Genomic DNA, 18,716 nt, shown 5'->3' on the forward strand with positions numbered 1-18,716 from the left:
TGGCAGGCAGGTTTGGAGTCCCCCTTGTCTTTTCAGCCCCTTTTAAGCTGGCGCGGCTCTGCCCCCGGACCTTCCGTGATCCTAAAGGAAGCCAAGGTTGTGGTAAGAACCACACCAAGCCGTATGCCAAATGCAATGTAGGAGTTGTGTATGAAATCCCCCTGGCGTGTGGCAAGTCCTACATAGGGCAGACTGGACGATGCCTAAATGATCGAGCCAGGGAGCATGAACAAAAGTTAACGAAAGATGAATTGGCGCACTTACCTTCGCACTGCCATGCCTGTCGCTGTGCACCTCTTTTTGAGGAGATAAAGATTCTGGGGAGAAGCCATGACCAGACTGAACGTGAACTGATGGAGGCTTACCACATAAAAAAGAAAGGCCATGATTGTGTTAGCGATACCTCCATTAGGTTGTTTCAAGCGGAAATAGATTTTTTTGATAATTGGTTGCCACGCTAAGCTGATGAGCATTCTTGTTTGCTGCGATCTGCGCATGTTCTTTTTGCCTATATATGCCCACTGGCTGCTATGAATAAAACAGTTGAAAGTTACCGCCCGTGCTGTTTATGTGTTTTCTTCCTCTGTCCCCGTCTTTTTTGCGGTCAATATGATTTGCTGTAAGACAGCTTCACCATCTTGCGCGTAATATTACGCTCAGTCATTTTAATACTCCGTAGAAGTCCAACCTTCACTTCCATAGCCTGGGTTCGCTATTGTAACTGCAGTTAGCACCAAATCTTTCATGACATGACGTAGCACTGCTGCGGTTGGCTGTAGGTCGGAGTAGTCTTCACTTAACTCGTACAGCTAGAGCATTAGTATGGCTGACAAACCCATGTGCGCCAACTGTAGATGTGAAAAAACCATCGATCATCTCCCGTGCCACTGCGCTGCTTCGACAAACAACGCCGTACTCTCTAGTATTCCTTGAGTAGGCCGGACGACCGGCCTTTTACAGCAGCGAAAGCCCTGGAAACCTGGCCTCGCAGGTCATCAGGCCAGAAACCCACACGAGCACTTCTGCAGAACATGAAGGCGACGGACTTGAATGCCCCGCTATAGACACGGTGCAACTTCCTTGGAATGTGTGAACGGGTAGTAAACTGGACAAAGTTCATTGCTCCCTCGCTGTCCAGTAACATCACTGAGTGTGGTAGAGCGACTGCACTTGCTTACGATGCAGCGGAAAATTTGAGATTGTGGTAAAGAAAATCTGGCCATGAAATTAAGATGCGCGATCGCCGTTTCCAAGAGAAAAAAAAAAGATTGTCTTGACAACGGGTCCGCCTGATTTAGCGCTCGTCCCACTGACATATTCCTTCGTATCATCGCATGTTTACCGTTTGTTCACAATTGTTGCGTTTTGCCCTCCATGCACAATAACACACCCAAAAACTCCCTCTGACTGAAAGAGCGTCTGTTGTAATTTCCAAACAATAAGTCCAAGGCATCCGGCGTCTCAATTTCGGTACCTCGACCAGCGCGGTCACTTAGAGCATGCAAGTCGGGTGGTTGCCACCGCAGAGCCTCTATAGCTTCGAGGAAAGCAAGAACCAGGATGGCGTCACGCAGTCAGTCTTGGCAAGCGCACTCGACGTGAAGCGATTCCTTTGGCTATCTTTCTCCTCGCAGTGTCGGCCCAACACGTGAGCTCGGCCGAGAATGTTTGGTTGCCTGTAATTTTTTAATCGATGCGGGACGTTCGTTCGGCACAGCAGGAGCACGTATACCTGACACATGACAGTAATCCAGTCGTGTTCCGCCCTCCTGTCCTTTCCTCGGTGCTCTAGAGGAGAAGAGCGCGGGGCCTCTACGTTATAGAACAAGAAGCGAAGCTGCGCACCTCGGCGACAGCGGGTGATATTCTCGCTGACAAGCAGGACCCGCCGAAAAAGCGGTTTGCAGCGACAGATGGAGTGGTGACAGTACGAGTTGTTGTCGTTCACCTCGCAGTTCTCGTGTCGGGAACAGCTCTCCCCAAGCTCGATGCCTGCGGTTTCATCGAGAAGCAGTGAGACAGATCAATGTCTATAAATCATAAACTGCCATGGCCTTGTATTCAGAGCAATCTCGTAAATCCTCTTAATAACCGGATATGCTCATCCTAGACTGCTTTGAACCCACGCACATATCTTTTTTTCTTTATGCAGAAATATAAAGTCACGATGATAGCGGCCGACAAATGAAAACACACTTCTATAAATGTTGGACGAAAAGAGGTAAGGTGCCTCGGAGAGGCCGGTTGACGTTTCGATAGGTCTTTGTCAAAGGCGGCCTTGTCATCCTTGGCGTGTTAGTTTTAACGGGTTAGTCCAGTGACGTCCCACAACGTCGCTGTCAGTGGTGTCATGTGAAGTCAATCTTTGACGTCACTGACAGCTACGTCACATGACGTCTCCCAACTGACGCGTTAAAATTAACACGCAAAGGATGACAAGGCCACCTTTGCACAATTACGTCTAACTACCAAATGTCGGCCAGTCTGAGGGTTCCTACCCCTGTTCATCCAACCTTTCACCTGTTCGTGCATAGGCATTTTTAAGGATAAACCAATAGAAATTCCTTATAGACACATTCTGCAGACACTATCGATAAATGTGAGCGAATTTCGTTCCGATTGGCGGTGTTATGTTTGAGTGAAGCCTCTGAATTGGATTACTCACAGACAGAGAGCAGTCGAGGGCTTACTCTCTTGTGCCCCTGGTACTGTCTTCGAGGACAGTCTAGAGATATGTGTTCTACGAGAGTCGCAGCTGTCGCAACATGAATGCTACTGTGGACTCTGTCAAATTTCGCGATACAGATCCTGTTTCAAAGCGATCCTAGGAGCTCCGCCATGTTTCACCACGTGGTGACGCGTCCATTGCTTGCATGCAGCTAGCTCCGTGTTTACAGTGAACGTGCATGACGCCGGTGCGGCTCTGAAAGACTGTTTCGGCGGTTATAGCAGACGGTTACTGAGTGTACGAAACGAGGCTTGTCCAAGCGGTGACATGGCAGCGTATACGGTGTTGCTCTAATTGGAAGCGGGGCTAAAATGCATTCCAAATTATCCAAACTTCCCGCTTCTGAATTAAATCAAAGTCAGTGTCTCCCGCTCTTAATTCATTCTTTATTTGCCAGTGAGTTTGAAGCAGTCGTGTTTTTGACACCGTAACATTTCTCGGTGCGGTCGCTATCTCATTATATATTATCTGTCGCATCGTTCGTGGGTGCGCTCAGTTGCACTAGATTGCTCTCGCCGCGCAGAAGGCTTGGAACGTGACATTCTGTACTTTGTAATAGATTGTAGCTAACACAAATTGTCGCTAGTCACTGGCTTACTCTTTGAATTATCACGAAACGTTCAGCTTCGTTAGTATGCTGCCGGTGTATGCAGTCACCCTTGCTTCGGCGCACTGTTTCACTGGGCGAAAGAGTAGGCGTACATTTGAGTGTGAGCTGGGGTGGATTTGTGCCGATAACGCGCGAAAAACTTGTTGTGTCAAGAAACAATGCTATGCCCTTTGTCACTGTGTAACGAGCGGTAAACACTCTTACCGAGGTTCAAGCCCATTTTGTGGAGGTTAGCGATACAACGCTGGCGGATGAGTGAAATGTTATATCCTTGAGGAAAGCCTTGCATCGCGAAGGCCCGGAAGCACAGGCAGCCCTTGTGTTGCAAGTGGTCCGTGAATTCCACCGCACAGGTTCATTCCATTCGTCAATATGATAGTCACTATTTGTGCAGCCAAGTACTGCACACGTCTTCCCTCTACCGCTCCACATATTGCAGCATGAATGAGCACAGTGCGTTAGTGATTCCAATGTTGCATTTGTGACAGCTGATTGTGCAGAAAGCGGCACTGGTTTCGCATTCATGCGGATTTTCGATTGAGGCAACGCGCGAGGACGGGTGGATGCAGTAAGCGTCTCCTTTGAAATGGGGCGGTGGGTTCCGCCACCGAGCTCTCGTAATTGTTTTGCCTAATGTTCCAACCGTCTTTAAAATTAGAATTGCCAGCGTTAACTTCTGTGCAACGCGGTGCGCCGCGAAAAGCGCCATCTCGTTCACGTAGAGCAAACTATTCCGCGAAAATTGTCTATCGTGAGACTTTTCTGCCGAATTCGCTCGGTTGCCGCCTCAAGCCGCAACTACTGTACCTTTTACGCTCGACCACATGTTCCCGATGGCGACCACGTCGTCTCTCCGCTTCTCAACGTTATTCCACAGCATGACGTCGCACTCCCACGTAATGTTTTCACCACTGTCAATAATTCTACTTGGCTTCACATTCTCAACTTTGGGTCTGTTGCCCATGTTCTTCCCGGCAACATGACAGAGGCCCGTCTGACACTTGTGCACGAGGACGAGACATTTCCGCTCGCGCCCACTATTTGTGCCTCTGTGAGCCCTATCATCGCGTGTTACCGTTCGTCTTTGTCACCCTACAACGACGTCGATAAAATGATCGCCCCCGACCTCTCTCCAGCTCAAACTTAGGCGCATTTTGCTTAGTTACTGCGATATTTTTTATGTCAATGACCGCCCGCTCGGCCAGACAGCCGTAGTCACTTATCGGATTCGCAGCGGCGACGCAAGTCCCGTTCATCGCCGCTCCTACCACGTGTCTGCTACAGAATGCAGCATCATTCAAAGCGAAGTCGCGAAGATGCTGAAGAACATCGTCGAGCTTTCGCTAGTCCGCGGGCCTCACCAGTTGTCCTGGTCAAGAAAAAAGAGAACACCTGGAGATCTTGTGTTGATTATCGCCACGTGAACAAGATCACCAAGAAGGACATGTATCCATTGCATCGTATCGATGATGCACTTGACTCTACATGGGGCGAAATATTTTTCATCGACTGACCCCCGCTGGGGATACTAGCCACTGTTGTTCACTGTTGATGAGAAGGATCGCGAGAAGACAGCTTTTATTACGCCTGATGAACTTTTTTCAATTCAGAGTTATGCCGTTCGGGTTTTGCAATGCCCCAGCGACGTTTGAGAGAATGATGGACACCCTTCTCCGAGGGTTGAAGTGGACCATCTGTCTGTGTAATCTCGACGACGTAGTCGTTTTTGCTCCAACTTTTGAAACTGACATTGAGCGTCTCGCGACTGTCCTTGCTGTGTTTCGCGCTGCGAAACTTCAGCTCAATTCGTCCAAGTGTCACTTGAGTCGTCATGAAATAGCCATTCTCGGGCACCTTGTAAACGCCAATGGAATTCAACCTGACCCGGCCAAAGTTCGAACCGTGCAAGACTTTCCTGTGCCATGCTCCCGTGCCATGCTCGTCGCTTTGTTCAAAATTATGCTGACATTGCCCGCCCTCTCACTGAGATTTTAAAGAACGGCGTCGCTTTCGTGTGGGACCAGCGGGAGGCTGAAGCACTTACAGCACTCAGTGGTCACGGCATTGGCGCTGTTCTTGCCCTAAGTCAGCGTGGTCAAGAGTGCATTATCGCTTACGCAAGGCGTCTTCTGTCCACGGCCGAGCGCAATTATTCTAGCACGGAGCGAGAGTGCTTCGGGCGATAGCGAAGTTTCGCCCATACCTATTTGGCCGCCATTTCAGTGTAATTACCACCCACCACGCGCTGCGCTAGGTGTCCTCGTCGAAGGACCTTACAGGGCGTCTAGGGCGTTGGGCACTTCGCTTGCAAGAGTACACTTTCTCTGTAGTGAACAAATCCGGCCGTTTACATCAGGACGCCGACTGCTTGTCGCGCCACCCTGTTGACCCACCGGAAGGCACATACCTCGAATCCGACATCAGCGTTATGTCCATCTCAGGCTTCCTCAACATTGTTTATTCAATGTTGGCGACGAACAGCGCCGTGATCCCTTTCTGCGAGCCATCATAGATCGGTTAAGCTCGCCAACTCCTGATCCTTCCCTGCGTGTCTTCTGTATTTCCGACGGCCTCATGTACAAACACAACTTGCGCCCTGCATGGTGCTGGTCTACAGCTGGCCCTACCGGGCTACCTTCAGCGCACCGCGCTTCAACAACTCCACGACGCGCCCTCCACTGGGCCTCTCAGTGTTACTCGCACATTTGACCGAGTCCGGCGCCGTTTCTTCTGGGCCGACCTCTACCGCTCTGTGCGTCGGTATGTGACTGCTTGCGACCTGTGCCACCGCCGGAAGCCCAGACCCATGGCTCTAGCTGGGATTTTACAACCCATCGATATTCCACAGAGGCTTTCTTTCGAGTGGGACTCGACCTAATTGGTCATTTCCCATTCTCAGCTGAGGCCAACAAATGGGTTGCGGTTTCAAACGATTACGCCACGCGCTTCGCCATTACGCGAGCTCTACCTATAAGTTGGGCCACTGACGTTGCGGATTTCCTCCTGCACAAGGTCATACTGCACCACGGTGCTGCACGTCAGCTCCTCACGAATCGCGGACGCTACTTCTTGTCAAAGGTCATTGCTGATATCCTGCGCCTATGCTCTACTGAGCATCAAATAGCCACTGCTTACTATACACAGCCTAAAAGCCCCACAGAGAGACTTAAAAGAACGCTGACCGACATACTTGCTACGTACGTTTCTCCATATCACCGGAACTGGGACGTCACTCTGCCATATGGCACCTTGGCGTACCCACCATGGCACTGCAGGTTACTCACCGTTTTATTTACTGTTTGGCCATGATTCCGTTTTACCCCTGGACACTGTACTTCCACAAGTCACACAGTCGCACACCGCTTATGCCCACGATGCGATTTCTATGGCAGCACAGGCCCATCGCATTGCCCGCGCTCGCCTCACCGATTCACAGGCTTCCCAGAAGTCCCGTTACGATACCCACCATAGGGACGTGCAGTACTTACCTGGCTTCCTCGAGCTCCTGTGGCCACTATCTCGTCGTGCGGGCCTATCGGAAAACCTTCTGTCGCGATATTCAGGTCTGTACCAATCCTCCGACAGCTTTCGGATGTGACGTACGAGATTGCTTCCAAAGAGCCAGGCCTGTCGTCCGTAGAGCCACGAAAGGATGTTGTTCATGTCTCCCGTTTAAAGCCCTAGGTGCATGCCTTTGCAGGGCCATAATCGCCTGTGCCGGGTCGACGCTCCAATCCCGGCGGCGTAGTGTCGCGATACAGAACAGGACTTGTTGTTGGGACGCTTCGGCCGCCATGTTCTAGTGTCAGCTGATGCCTCCTGCATTCGCCTTGCATAAAGAACATTCGTGTGTAGTGTCCTTTTTCGGACCGTGTCAAAGGTTGGGGGATCGCACGCGCATCCCTATATCTCCGGTGCGGCCACGCGGTTATCACGCGATAATCACGTGCTCGCTCGCGGAGGGTAGCAGGGAGAGGGCACCTTCACCGCTCCCGCTGCTCTTCGCGCCTGGCCGCGACGCTGTAGCCAAGGCACCCCGTTCCCTCCTTTCCCTTTCTTGGAACCAGGGAGACTCCCTCTCCGCCACTCGGGGAGAAGCGCTATTCCCCCGATGCACCGTTGTCTTTCGGTTGAGGAGCTTGCGACTGGCCGCATCTCAATTCAGCCGCTGAGACCGCCCCACGTTGGGCGCCAAATATAGGGGTTTTACTCAAGTTCGCGCGTGCGCACCCGACCCTTCTCTGGATCGCACAGCGCCGGCGGAGCGGCAGTCGCTCACAAGCACTTTCGCAGCAGCCCTAAGCTGTGACACCTAACCCGCAGTTCACAGTGAGTTGCGACCACGGCGGGTTCAGGCAAGGGGGGCAGGGTGAGTCTCGACCTAAGGTGTTTATTCACCTTAGAGTACAAGTATACCAACTGACAACAACAGCAACAACACATACAGATACAACACAAAAACCACAGCGGCGGAGCATTCCGCACGTCTGGGGTGAAACAAACCGCACAATGTGGGAACCACAAAAGAGGCTGAAAAAAATTCAGCTCACCCAGAGTGGATCTCCCTATAACCCCTATAAGATCCGAGAAAGGACACTGCACTCATTGGGCGAGAAACGACCTGCCACCCTGCAGGAGTGGCTCGACCCGCCATCGCACATCGGGTCGAAGGACTCACTCCAGCGTTGGCGTGCGTTTTTGAACTTCTTCAGGGAAAAGGAAGGATCTGGCCGCCTCTTTGCAGACTCGACCTCGGGACCACGCCAACTCGAGGAAGAAGAGAGCACTGGTCCTCCTCCCCAATAGGGCACACCTTTTCTGCCGCAAGGATTCGCCTATTAAATGCAGAAATAAAGACGGCAAAAAAAGGACGACGAACGTGCCAGTAAGCGGCGAAGACTGGCTCCCGCTTCTGAAAATGATTTCGGTTATTTAATTTGAGCCCAGTTGGACTATTTTTAGTGCCAACGGACTCTTTAGTTGTGGCGATCCCGTAGACACCCGACTCTTGAAGGTGGGTGGCCCTGTTGCGATTTTATCGGCCTTTTCCGTCCAGACCACGCCGCTGCGACGCTAACCTTAGCCGCGCTTGTGTTAGCGCGGCGAAGTGCTGCTGCGGCGCCAGCTTTTTTCGTCAGTGTCTGCAGTGATGGAATGTGAGGTGGAAGGGGAGCTTTTGACTCCCGAGGAATTTTCCAAGGATCCCGGATGGCAAACAGTTGCTGCCAGGCGCTCCAGAGCCAAATCGGCACGCTTCGAGCGAGTTGGTGCCATTTCTACCAGCGCTAAGTCAAATGACAAGGCGATCGCAAAGGGTCGCCGAGACCACAACAGCGCTAAAATCGAAATTATTCGGGGTGGAAGGAAGCCTCCGTTGCCCAAAAAAGACGCGAAGATCATCATCAGGCCGAAGGGAGGTCTGAACATCAGCAAGGTGGGGCCCACAGTTGTGGCCGAGGCCGTATGGAACGCAGTCGGTTTCGACCAGGCGAAGCGGGACTCGGACACCATGTGCCCGAATTTCCAACAAATATCATGGTCATCATCACCTCCAGCAGACAATGCGACCTTCTACGTCAGGGTCCAGTGCATCGCTGTTGGCGGCCAGCAGCACGAGGTGAACGCGTACGAGGCAGCGCCCAACTCTACGTGCAAAGGCGTCATCCGCGGCATCGCACCGAGTGAAGGCCCGGAGGAGCTCGAATGCAAGATTGTTAACTCGAAGAACCCGCTGGCCTTGGGAGCCAAACGAATCAAGAGCACGGGCACCGTTGTTGTGGTCTTCGACGGACAAGGTGCCAAACTACGTGTCGTACGGCGGCAGGCTTGTCAGGCGTGCATTATATAGGAAGCAAGTGGAGGTGTGCTACGCCTGTGGCCGCCTCGGGCATCGAGCGCACGTCTGCCCCTCGCCGGACGAAACTATGTGCAGAGGATACGGCATCACCAACCCGGACGAACAACACAAGTGCGACTTCAAATGCAGGCTGTGCGGAGGCCGACACTTCACCGCTGCCAAGGAGTGCACGCAGAGGTACCAGACGACGTACCTTGTCAGACGCAGGCGCGGGGACCGATCCCGAGCCAATAGAAGCAAGTCTCCGGCCCTCGCCATGGGCGAGTGACAACTCCCGGCCGCCGCCGCCGGTCGCTCCGCGGCTCGCAGGAGCTCTAGATCCAGGAGCCCCTCTCCGCCTTCCGGACGCCGTTCCAGGTCCAGGGCAAGATCCGGGTCCACGGGCAGATCTATGTCCAGGGGCAGATCCGGAAGCCACTCCAGGAGCCGCTCTGTCTCAAGGGCCCGGTATGGGTCCAGTGCCGGCCAGCAGAGGAAGAGAAAGTCGACGCTATCGTGGGCAGATATGGTTGCTGGCGGCGCCCACGCGAGATCCTCCCGGGGCCCACGCGACCCGCTTCCAGAGCAAGCCAGAGACGCCGAGGCAGCGCGCCTTATGAAGGAAGACGCGGACTTAAAAGAAATGATCAGAAAGATGGCTAGCGAAATGATAGAGATTAGAAAACTGGTAATCAGTCAGAGTGCTACATCGAACGCGTCGGAGCCGACCGCCACAGAAGCACCAGTTCCGGCCTGCGACTCGGCCGGGGCAGCCAAGCGTAGTGCAGTTTCCAGTAAGGACGATTCAGATTCGCAAACTTATGCGATCAAAGGCATGCTGGCCACGCTTACTAAGAGCGTGCAGAAGTTACAACGAGGCTTAGCACAGGTGAAAGTCGCCCTAGGAGACCCGAGGAGAGGCCTAGGCGCGCTGGCCGATTGCATGGCCGCCCTCGAGCGTCTGGTGATCCCAAATAATGCGTCCGTAACTCCGATGCAGGTCGTTGTTCCGAACGCGTCGGGGACTCAAATCAAGGCTACGAGCACATCGGCACGTCATGGGGGGAACTTCTTGTGTGCACCTGTACTTACAGCGGGTACCCCAGACAATTTATCGAATCATGGATAGTTCCAAAGAGGAGTTCAAAATTTGGTAGTGGAACTGCAGGGGGTACTCCAATAAGAGGGCTCCGTTGCAGCAATATTTAAGAACGTTACCTAACAAACCACAAGTAATAGCATTACAGGAAACCCTCTTCTCTGCCGCATTACTCTCTGGTTATCGTGCCGTCTCCGTGCAGGCCGAAGGTCGCGGAGTGTGCACGTTAGTTGACAGGAGGCTTACACACTTGTCTCACGACCTGAAGCTGCCGAGTTGCAAGGTCGAATACGTCATGGCGGAGGTTCTGCTCAACACGAGACAACGCAACCAGTGGAGAAACAGCGTGTTTATACTCAACATCTACAGCAATCCGAGGGACTCGCAAAGGCAGTTCAAAACGATACTCAAGAAGTCCGTCGACCTGGCCGGCACCCACCCCCTGTACGTCGTCAGAGATTTCAACGCACCGTACGGCGTGTAGGGGTACGTCTACGACACGAACAAGGGCCGGGGTCTGTGGCAGAACGCCAACGAAATGGACCTCACGCTCATCACGGACAAGGCGTTTCCCACCCGAATCAGCAACTCGGTGAGCCGGGACACCACCCCCGATCTGGCGTTCGTGAAAAACGTCGAGGGAGCCGAGTGTAGTAACACCGCAATAAATTTTGGTAGCGACCATTATGTGCTCGAGACCCGCTTCGAAGTCACCCGAAGTAAATCCAGAGAATTCACTGTTACGGACTGGGACCTTTTTCGCAAGCTCCGTGGCAACGACAGCACACCCATTCCCAAAGACTTGGAAGATTGGTGCGAGCGAATCAAGAGTGACGCCGTCATCCACTAAGAAGATCGTCAGCGACCTAGAAAAGATGGACAGTAGGCTGGCCCATCTGATCGAGGCCAAGCAGGTGCTGCTTCTAGATGGAAGGGACAAAGGTTTAACCGAAGATTGAGGAAAAAGATCTCTGAGCTTAACAAGGTCATCGAAGATCACTGTCGGACCCTCGGCAACCAGCAATGGGACGAGGTCTGTGACTCGATCGGCAGGCAGATGCGTGACGGCAAGTCCTGGGGCATGCTAAAACATCTCCTTGACGAGGGCAGCACCAGATCCAGTCAGAGACACACGCTCGCCAGAGCCCTTCACGAAGCTACCACATCCTGTTCCGGGGGCGAGCTGGTTGCCAGGCTCATGGAGAAATACCTTCCCATAAAGCACGGAGACGAGGAAGACCGGTTTCCCGACAACCTCGGCCCAGCTCGTCCGGAATTGGACGAAGACTTCACCATGGGGGAAATTAGGCAAGCCATTTTCGCGCTCAAGGGGAAGTTTGTGCCAGGTGCCGACAGAATCACAAACAAGATCCTGGGGAACCTTGACGACGGTTCGATCGCATACCTCACCGAGAAGATCAACGAGACGTGGAAAAACGGCAGCGTCCCAGAGCAATGGAAGACCGCCAACGTCGTCCTGATCCCCAAACCCGGCAAGGCTCCGAACGTGGACAACCTCCGACCGATCTCTCTCACCTCCTGCGTCGGGAAAGTGGCGGAGCACGTCGTCCTCAACAAACTAAACAGATATCTCGAAGAAAACAACATCTATACTCACAACATGATTGGCTTTCGTGCCGGCCTCTCGTCGCAGGACGCCATGAAGATGATCAAACATCAAATCATCGACGGCAGTACCAGAGACACCAGGGCCCTGCTCGGACTCGACCTCGAGAAAGCGTTTGACAACGTTCTCCACGAATATATTTTGGCCTCCGTGGGAGAGCTCGAGCTTGGCCCCAGGCTATATAACTACGTACGTTCGTTCCTGACGGGGAGGAAAGCGAAGCTGCGGATCGGCGACTTTGTCGCCGACGAGCCGACGAGGTGCTCCTGGGCCCACGGGGCACGCCGCAAGGCTCAGTGATTTCGCATATATATATATATATGTAAAGTTTGAGTCGGGCGACGTGGACAATGTCACTGGTTGTCACAGCGGAGGACGTAGTGGGCGTAACTAGAACGATTTCGTAGGTGACATTGGTTACTTGGCGAAGCACGCGATATGGGCCTGTGTAGCAGGAAAGCAGTTTTTCACAAAGGCCAACTTTACGCGATGGTGACCAAAGAACACGAGGGTGCCGGGCACAAAATGGACATCACGGTTAAGGAGGTCGTAGCGTTGCTTTTGTTTGCCTTGAGAGACTTGTAGACGAGTGCGCGCAAATTGGCGATCATGGTCAGCATGGGCGATAGCATCTCGGGCATAAGCGCTAGTTGAAGCTGTGGTGGACGGATGCATAGTGTGCAGTGGTAGCGTCGGTTCAGGGCCATGCAAGAGGTAAAGGCGAAAAGCCAGCAGTTTCGAGACGGGAAGAGTTATACGCAAATGTAATATAAGGTAGAGCCTGGTCCCAGTCACGGTGGTTGTCTGAAACGTATTTGGATAGCATGTCTGTAAGGGTGCGGTTCAAACGCTCAGTGAGGCCGTTCGTTTGAGGGTGGTAGGAGGAGGTAAATTTATGCTGTATTGAGCAGGCACGCATGATGTCATCAATGACTTTGGCTAAGAACATACGGCCACGGTGCGTTAGCAATTGACGCGGAGCACCGTGAATCAATATGATATTATGCAGGAGGAAGTCCGCAACATCAGTTGCGCAACTGGTCAGAAGAACACGGGTTACGGCATAGCGGGTCGCGTAGTCCACCGCGACTGCAACCCCCTTGTTTCCTGATGTTGATTCCGGAAATGGGCCGAGAAGGTCTAAGCCGACACGACGGAAGGGCTCGGCAGGGATGTCGAGCGGTTGCAGGTAACCAACGGGGAGCTGGGAAGGCTTCTTGCGTCGTGGGCAAAGTTCACAAGCAGCGACGCAACGTCGTACGGAACGGGCAAGGCCGGGCCAGAAAAAAACGGCGACGTACACGTTCATAGGTTCGAGATACGCCGAGGTGTCCTGCCATTGGTGCGTCGTGAAGCTCTTGTAGAACGGTTTAACGGAGGTGTTTAGGTATGACAAGTAGGAACTCAGAGCCGTCCAGATGCAGGTTACGACGGTACAAGGTACCGTCGCGGAGGACGAAGAGGCGTAGGGTGGCGTCGGCCGGAGAGTGTTCAAAACGGTCGATGAGTGCTCTGACGTAGGCGTCACGACATTGATCGTCGGCGAAATGAAGCACCTGCGACACAGAAAATACACAAGCAGCACTGGTAATATTGGAAGAGCCAGGGTCGTCAACAAGGTAACGGGACAAGCTGTCAGCGTCCTGGTGCAGGCGGCCAGACTTGTAGACGACGGAATATGAAAATTCTTGTAGCTTCAAAGCCCATCGACCAAGCCGGCCTGTAGGATCCTTTAGCGATGAGAGCCAGCAGAGAGCATGATGGTCAGTGACTACTGAAAAAGGGCGACCGTAAAGGTAAGGACGGTACTTCGCAAACGCCCAGACTACAGCAAGGCATTCGCGTTCTGTAATGGAATAGTTGCGCTCCGATGGTGTGAGGAGGCGGCTCGCATAAGCAATAACGCGATCCTGGCCACGCTGACGCTGGGATAAGACGGCAACTACGCCATGACCGCTGGCATCTGTACGCAATCCTATAGGAGCATCAGGGTCGAAGTGGGCGAGAATGGGTGGTGAGGAGAGAAGAGTGAGGAGACGAGAGAAGGCGGCGGCTTCTGCAGTGCCCTACGAGAATTGGACACCTTTCTTCAAAAGGTTAGTGAGGGGTCTAGCAATTGCCGCAATATATTGAACAAAACGACGAAAGTACGAGCATAGCCCGACAAAACTTCGAACGCCTGCGGCTGTCTTCGGAACCGGAAAGTCTCGGACAGCGCGAGTTTTGTCGGGATCAGGCTGTACTTCAACGAGGTGGCGCAGAACAGTAATTTGGCGGTGGCCGAAACGACATTTCGACGAGTTAAGTTGCAGCTTCGCCTTTAACAGGAAAGGTTTAAAAATCCTTTCCTGTTAAATCTTATTTTGACGGTGTCACCCACCTTGATACGAGTTGCCTGAGCACTTCTATGTTTGTCTACATACTGTTTAGTTTGCCACTGTTTCTGTGAGACCCTTTCTTGAACTTGAGGCACAAAGCTGTCCTGTTCCTGTAGGTCTACAGAGAGCCGCATGGTTCCATCCTTCTTGCGCACCACCACGAGTGCAGACACGCACTCAGAAGCCTCGACATGCTCGACGACGTCGCAGTCCTCGAGACGTCACAGTTCATTTGTGACCTGGTCAAGGAAAGCCGGGGGTAGTCGGCGCAACTTTTAAGATACTGGTTTCACACCTTGTTGCTGATGAATTCGGTGCACAAAGTTTTTGACGAGACCCAACTCGCCACTGAAGAGGTGATCAAAATCCGGAGGTACACCTGTGGGGCTCTGTACTGAAGGAAGCGATGCCAGACGACATGTCAGCGACGTACCGTCGATCTGTATTGGCGGCGAGGAGTTACGGAGTTGCCATCTATCGGAAGCGCCTCGCTGGCGTAGTATGAGGGATCACGTGGCGCGCTCCTCATAGGTTTTGCTGTCAGCGCTCACTAAAAACACCACGCGCGAGTTCTCCCAGATATTTCTGTAAGTACTCTCGAAACGAGAGATGTTGTTTAATGTCTAAATAATAATCTTGGGCAAACTGAAAGCACAGAATCGTTTACAGACGCTATGTCTCTGCCGAATGCGTACAGTGAACGCCACTGCGCCCGGTCACCGCGATGGAGTCTCCCGAACCGGCTTCTTGCATGAAAGGTAGGTAAAGGCTGAGAGCAAACTATGTGAAATATGTTCCTATAGTGTTTTTATAACTAAATGGAGCGTAATAGAATGAAGCCTCAATGCAGCGATCGCACAGATTCGCAGCGACCGATTGCGCGTCTGCATGCTTTTCCGCGATACTCTTTCGCTTTCACCGCGTGCGCGTTTTCCCACCGTGCCATGAGCTTTAGGCCGCACAATATGAGCATTTGACAGTATACAAGCAGCCATTGTTCCGTGGGCGCTATCAGAGCTATTCAAAAATAATTTCATTGTAGAGGCTTCGACACCTACGGGGACTCTGATGTGCTGTCGCGACGATTCAATGTTTTTTTTTTCTTCTAAATTCTTGGACGTTTAAATATTACTTCTCGAGTTGCGCCGCACTGTATGTTTATAGGTGTTCTCAGCGTGCGATTTCCCGCTGCTTCTTTTTTTGTAATCCAGCGCATTAATCCATAACACAAACACGATCATATGCCATGCTTTCTTTAATGTGCTTCTTACCGCTCCCTTTCCACTCTAGTGAACTTGCCAGTATCTACAGCATCGACAGGTTCATAGACCAAACCGTCATGACATTAGTGGGGCAGCGGACTCGGGCGAGCGTCTCAGTGCGCGTTTTCCGAACATCGCAGACCCGGCGCAGTAGCAGAAATCTTCCTCGCGTTTGTGCTTGCTGCATACCCGAGTTGCAGCCGATGACTGTTTGCCGGTTTTATGTTTCGCGAGCCAAACTTCACGCAGCTTTTTGTCCTGCGGCTACGTGTGAATAAGGCTGACACCGGGCTCCGTTGCGTAAGTCCGGCACTGCGGCACCGAGCAGTAGCCTACCATGTTGCGCGCCTTCAAAGGCAGCCACTACCTATTGAAGTGCTTTCAAGTGTTGTAAAGGAGACACTCGAAGCGGGAAAATCTCGCCACTAAATGAGGACCGCAGCGTACGAGGGAATATAAAATCTCATTTTCAGCTCGCTACGGCGCTCCCGAAGCAGCAAGCGAGACCGCTATGTCCACGTGATCCCTAATAGCACGTCACGCCGACGGTGGCGCCAGCTTTTCCAGTGGTGGAGCTCGAGGCCAATACCCAAGCGTTGGATGGCGTCTAATCCCTGCAGCGATGTACCTGTAGACGTTACATGAAACGTGACGGAACATGACCTTTGGAAAAACTGGACAGTGGCTTGAAACAGACCTTGAATGCCGATGCGGTGCTTGCAGAAATTTCTCAAGTCCACTGTTGTTTTTGACAACGTGTGCTGTCCACCAAAGTGATTTCTAAAATCTTCGGCAGTCATCAATGACACAAATGCTCCCGTATCCACCAGCAGTCGCATGGAGACGCCGCTAACTACGACCGGAACTTCCAAATCTTTTTTAGTTTCAAAAGCTCTTACCGTCAAGAGCGACGCGGACGGCTGCCCTGCGGAAGTTGACGAAGACAGCGTCTCTGCGGAAGAGATGTGTTGCACAGCTGTTCGGGTCTTTCGGCATACCGAAGCGAAATGGCCCAACGTGTGGCAGGCGTAGCAGCACCGATTTCTTGCTGGAGAATTCTTGTAAGACGCGATATGCTTCGTGCTGCCACACCGATCGCATGCACCAGGGTTCCCGGAGGAGCCTCGTGCGAAATGTCGACCATCTTGGCGGCTTCTCTGAAGAAGTCGGCCTTCTTGGCGGCCTCCCGGACGAAGTCGGCCATCTTGGCGGCCTCCCAGACGAAGTCGGCCATCTTGGCGGCTTCTCGGAAGAAGTCGGCCATCTTGCGGCCTCCAGGGCGAAGTCGGCCATTTTGGCGGCTTCCCTGAAGAAGTCTGCCATCTTGGCCCGTCGACGGAACGCCATGTTGGGATGCCATGTTGGAACGCCATGTTGGGATGCCTCGATCCTTCGTACATTTTCAGAGCCGAACGCACGGTTCGCTCGATGCAGAGCTTCTAATGAGCGTCCAATTTCTTCCGCCTTGTCCAGGGAAAGGTCTTCGCCCATAGGCTAACTTTTCGCGAACGCTGGCGTTCGCTACTCCATGTATTATCTGATCTCGGATGCGCTCATTGTAGGTCGTGCCGAAATTGCACTGGACTGCCTTTTCCTTCAGTGCGGTCACTAATTCAAGAAATCCTTCTCCATCAAACTGCCTTCTCCTCGTAAATTCGTGCCTCTTCGCCAATACATTTGTTGACGCAGCGAACAGCCGGTCAAGACGTTGCAAGAGTTTCTGGAACTCCGATGCGGCCGGAACCGTATCGGGTGACGCTGACACTACTTCAGTCGACTGCCTTGCTGCTTCCTGCTCCTCGTCTGCGAAATACTTGCGTTGTCCTTCTCGCCCGAGAACGCTGACGAGCGCGGACGCTCGCCGCGCGTCCGCCTAGTCGCCACCGCCTGCCGCTTCAAGGTGGGCCTGGAAAATTTTTTTCGATCTATACCATGGAATAGACGGCGGGCCAGGCAACACAAGGAAAACGGGCAGGTTCACAGTAAAGGAATAATAATATAATATATGAGGTTTTACGTGCCAAAACCACTTTCTGATTATGAGGCACGCCGTAGTGGGGGACTCCGGAAATTTTGACCACCTGGGGTTCTTTAACGTGCACCTAAATATAAGTACACGGGTGTTTTCGCATTTCGCCGCCATCGAAATGCGGCCGCCGTGGCCGGGATTCGATCCCGCGACCTCGTGCTCAGCAGCCTAACACCATAGCCACTGAGCAACCACGGCGGGTCACAGTAAAGGAAGCCATGCCAGGTAGCGTGCAGAAGACAAGCCGGAGCTCGAAGCAGAAATGGAGCAGGGAAGAACAAAGGCGTCGAGGAAAGCTTAGGCTCCAGTGGAGCCTCGCGACGCCAAGTGCGTCGGCGGCGGTTGCATGCCGTGCAGACACAGGAAAGAACGCTTCACTCACGAAGGTCGTTGATTCCCCGGGGCTTCGGCCGGAACCGGAGCATAGCGAAAGAGATAGAACAAGAGCGACAAGAGCGGACACTCGGCGAAAATTGGAAACAGGAAACACGTCACGCTCAGGGGCGTAGCCAGGGGGGGGGGGGGGCTTATGGGGCTTCAGCCCCCCCCGAAATTTTTTCGTGCTGTCATGTGCCGCCGACCAATACAACTCCCGGCGCCAGAAATCATGCTCGATTTTGTCTAGAATGTCCTTAATTCACGCTCGAAACGACATTTTAGCGCGAACATTGCTAAATCAGGCTGGATTTCGGGACAACGCCCATGCATCGGGAGTCACATATCGTAACGCAAGGAGCCCCACCGGGCACAAAATTTCAATGGCGTTTTGAAGGCGAGCGGGCTCGTCTCGGCATCTCGCGGAGGCCGCGGAATCTACGGAGCGTTGTGGATTTCCATTCTGAAACATTGTGGGTATAAAGTTCTCATAACATCTTGATGCGAATGGTCCATTGACATTTTCAAAGTCGTGCTTTAGATTTTCAATTCCGGAACATTTTGGGTTTAATGCTGTTGTAAACATTTGACGCCAAAGGTGCATCGACTTTGCTAAAGTCGTACATCGGGCCATACAACGAAACAAGCCAAATCACCATACTGTCAGACAAGTGACAAAGCACACAGCGAGGTCCGATGAGACAAAGCGTTGTGGTAGTTCATTTGTGCCGTCAGGTCACAGAAAAGAATAAAAACATATTTTTTTCACCTG

At 52.6% G+C, this 18,716-nt stretch overlaps 1 protein-coding gene across 8 annotated transcripts in view; it reads right to left on the bottom strand.

The window, feature by feature from the left end:
• The window catches only part of LOC135918004 (nidogen-like), a 382,953-nt gene that overhangs the window by 167,429 nt on the left and 196,808 nt on the right, over window positions 1–18,716 (bottom strand). For 7 of the 8 annotated variants that reach the window (XR_011507286.1, XR_011507284.1, XR_011507285.1 and 4 more), the window contains exon 3: window positions 1,846–1,992. The exons of the other annotated variant lie outside the window; for it this stretch is intronic. Coding sequence is in view for 4 of the 7 variants with exons in the window: in XM_065451667.2 (XP_065307739.2) it covers window positions 1,846–1,992 (147 nt within the window). In the remaining 3 variants the exon portion in view is untranslated. The remainder of the gene's footprint in view (window positions 1–1,845; window positions 1,993–18,716) is intronic. 8 annotated transcript variants of the gene reach the window in all.

Source organism: Dermacentor albipictus, chromosome 7 (genome assembly GCF_038994185.2).
Source record: "Dermacentor albipictus isolate Rhodes 1998 colony chromosome 7, USDA_Dalb.pri_finalv2, whole genome shotgun sequence".
NCBI classification, from domain to species: domain Eukaryota; kingdom Metazoa; phylum Arthropoda; class Arachnida; order Ixodida; family Ixodidae; genus Dermacentor; species Dermacentor albipictus.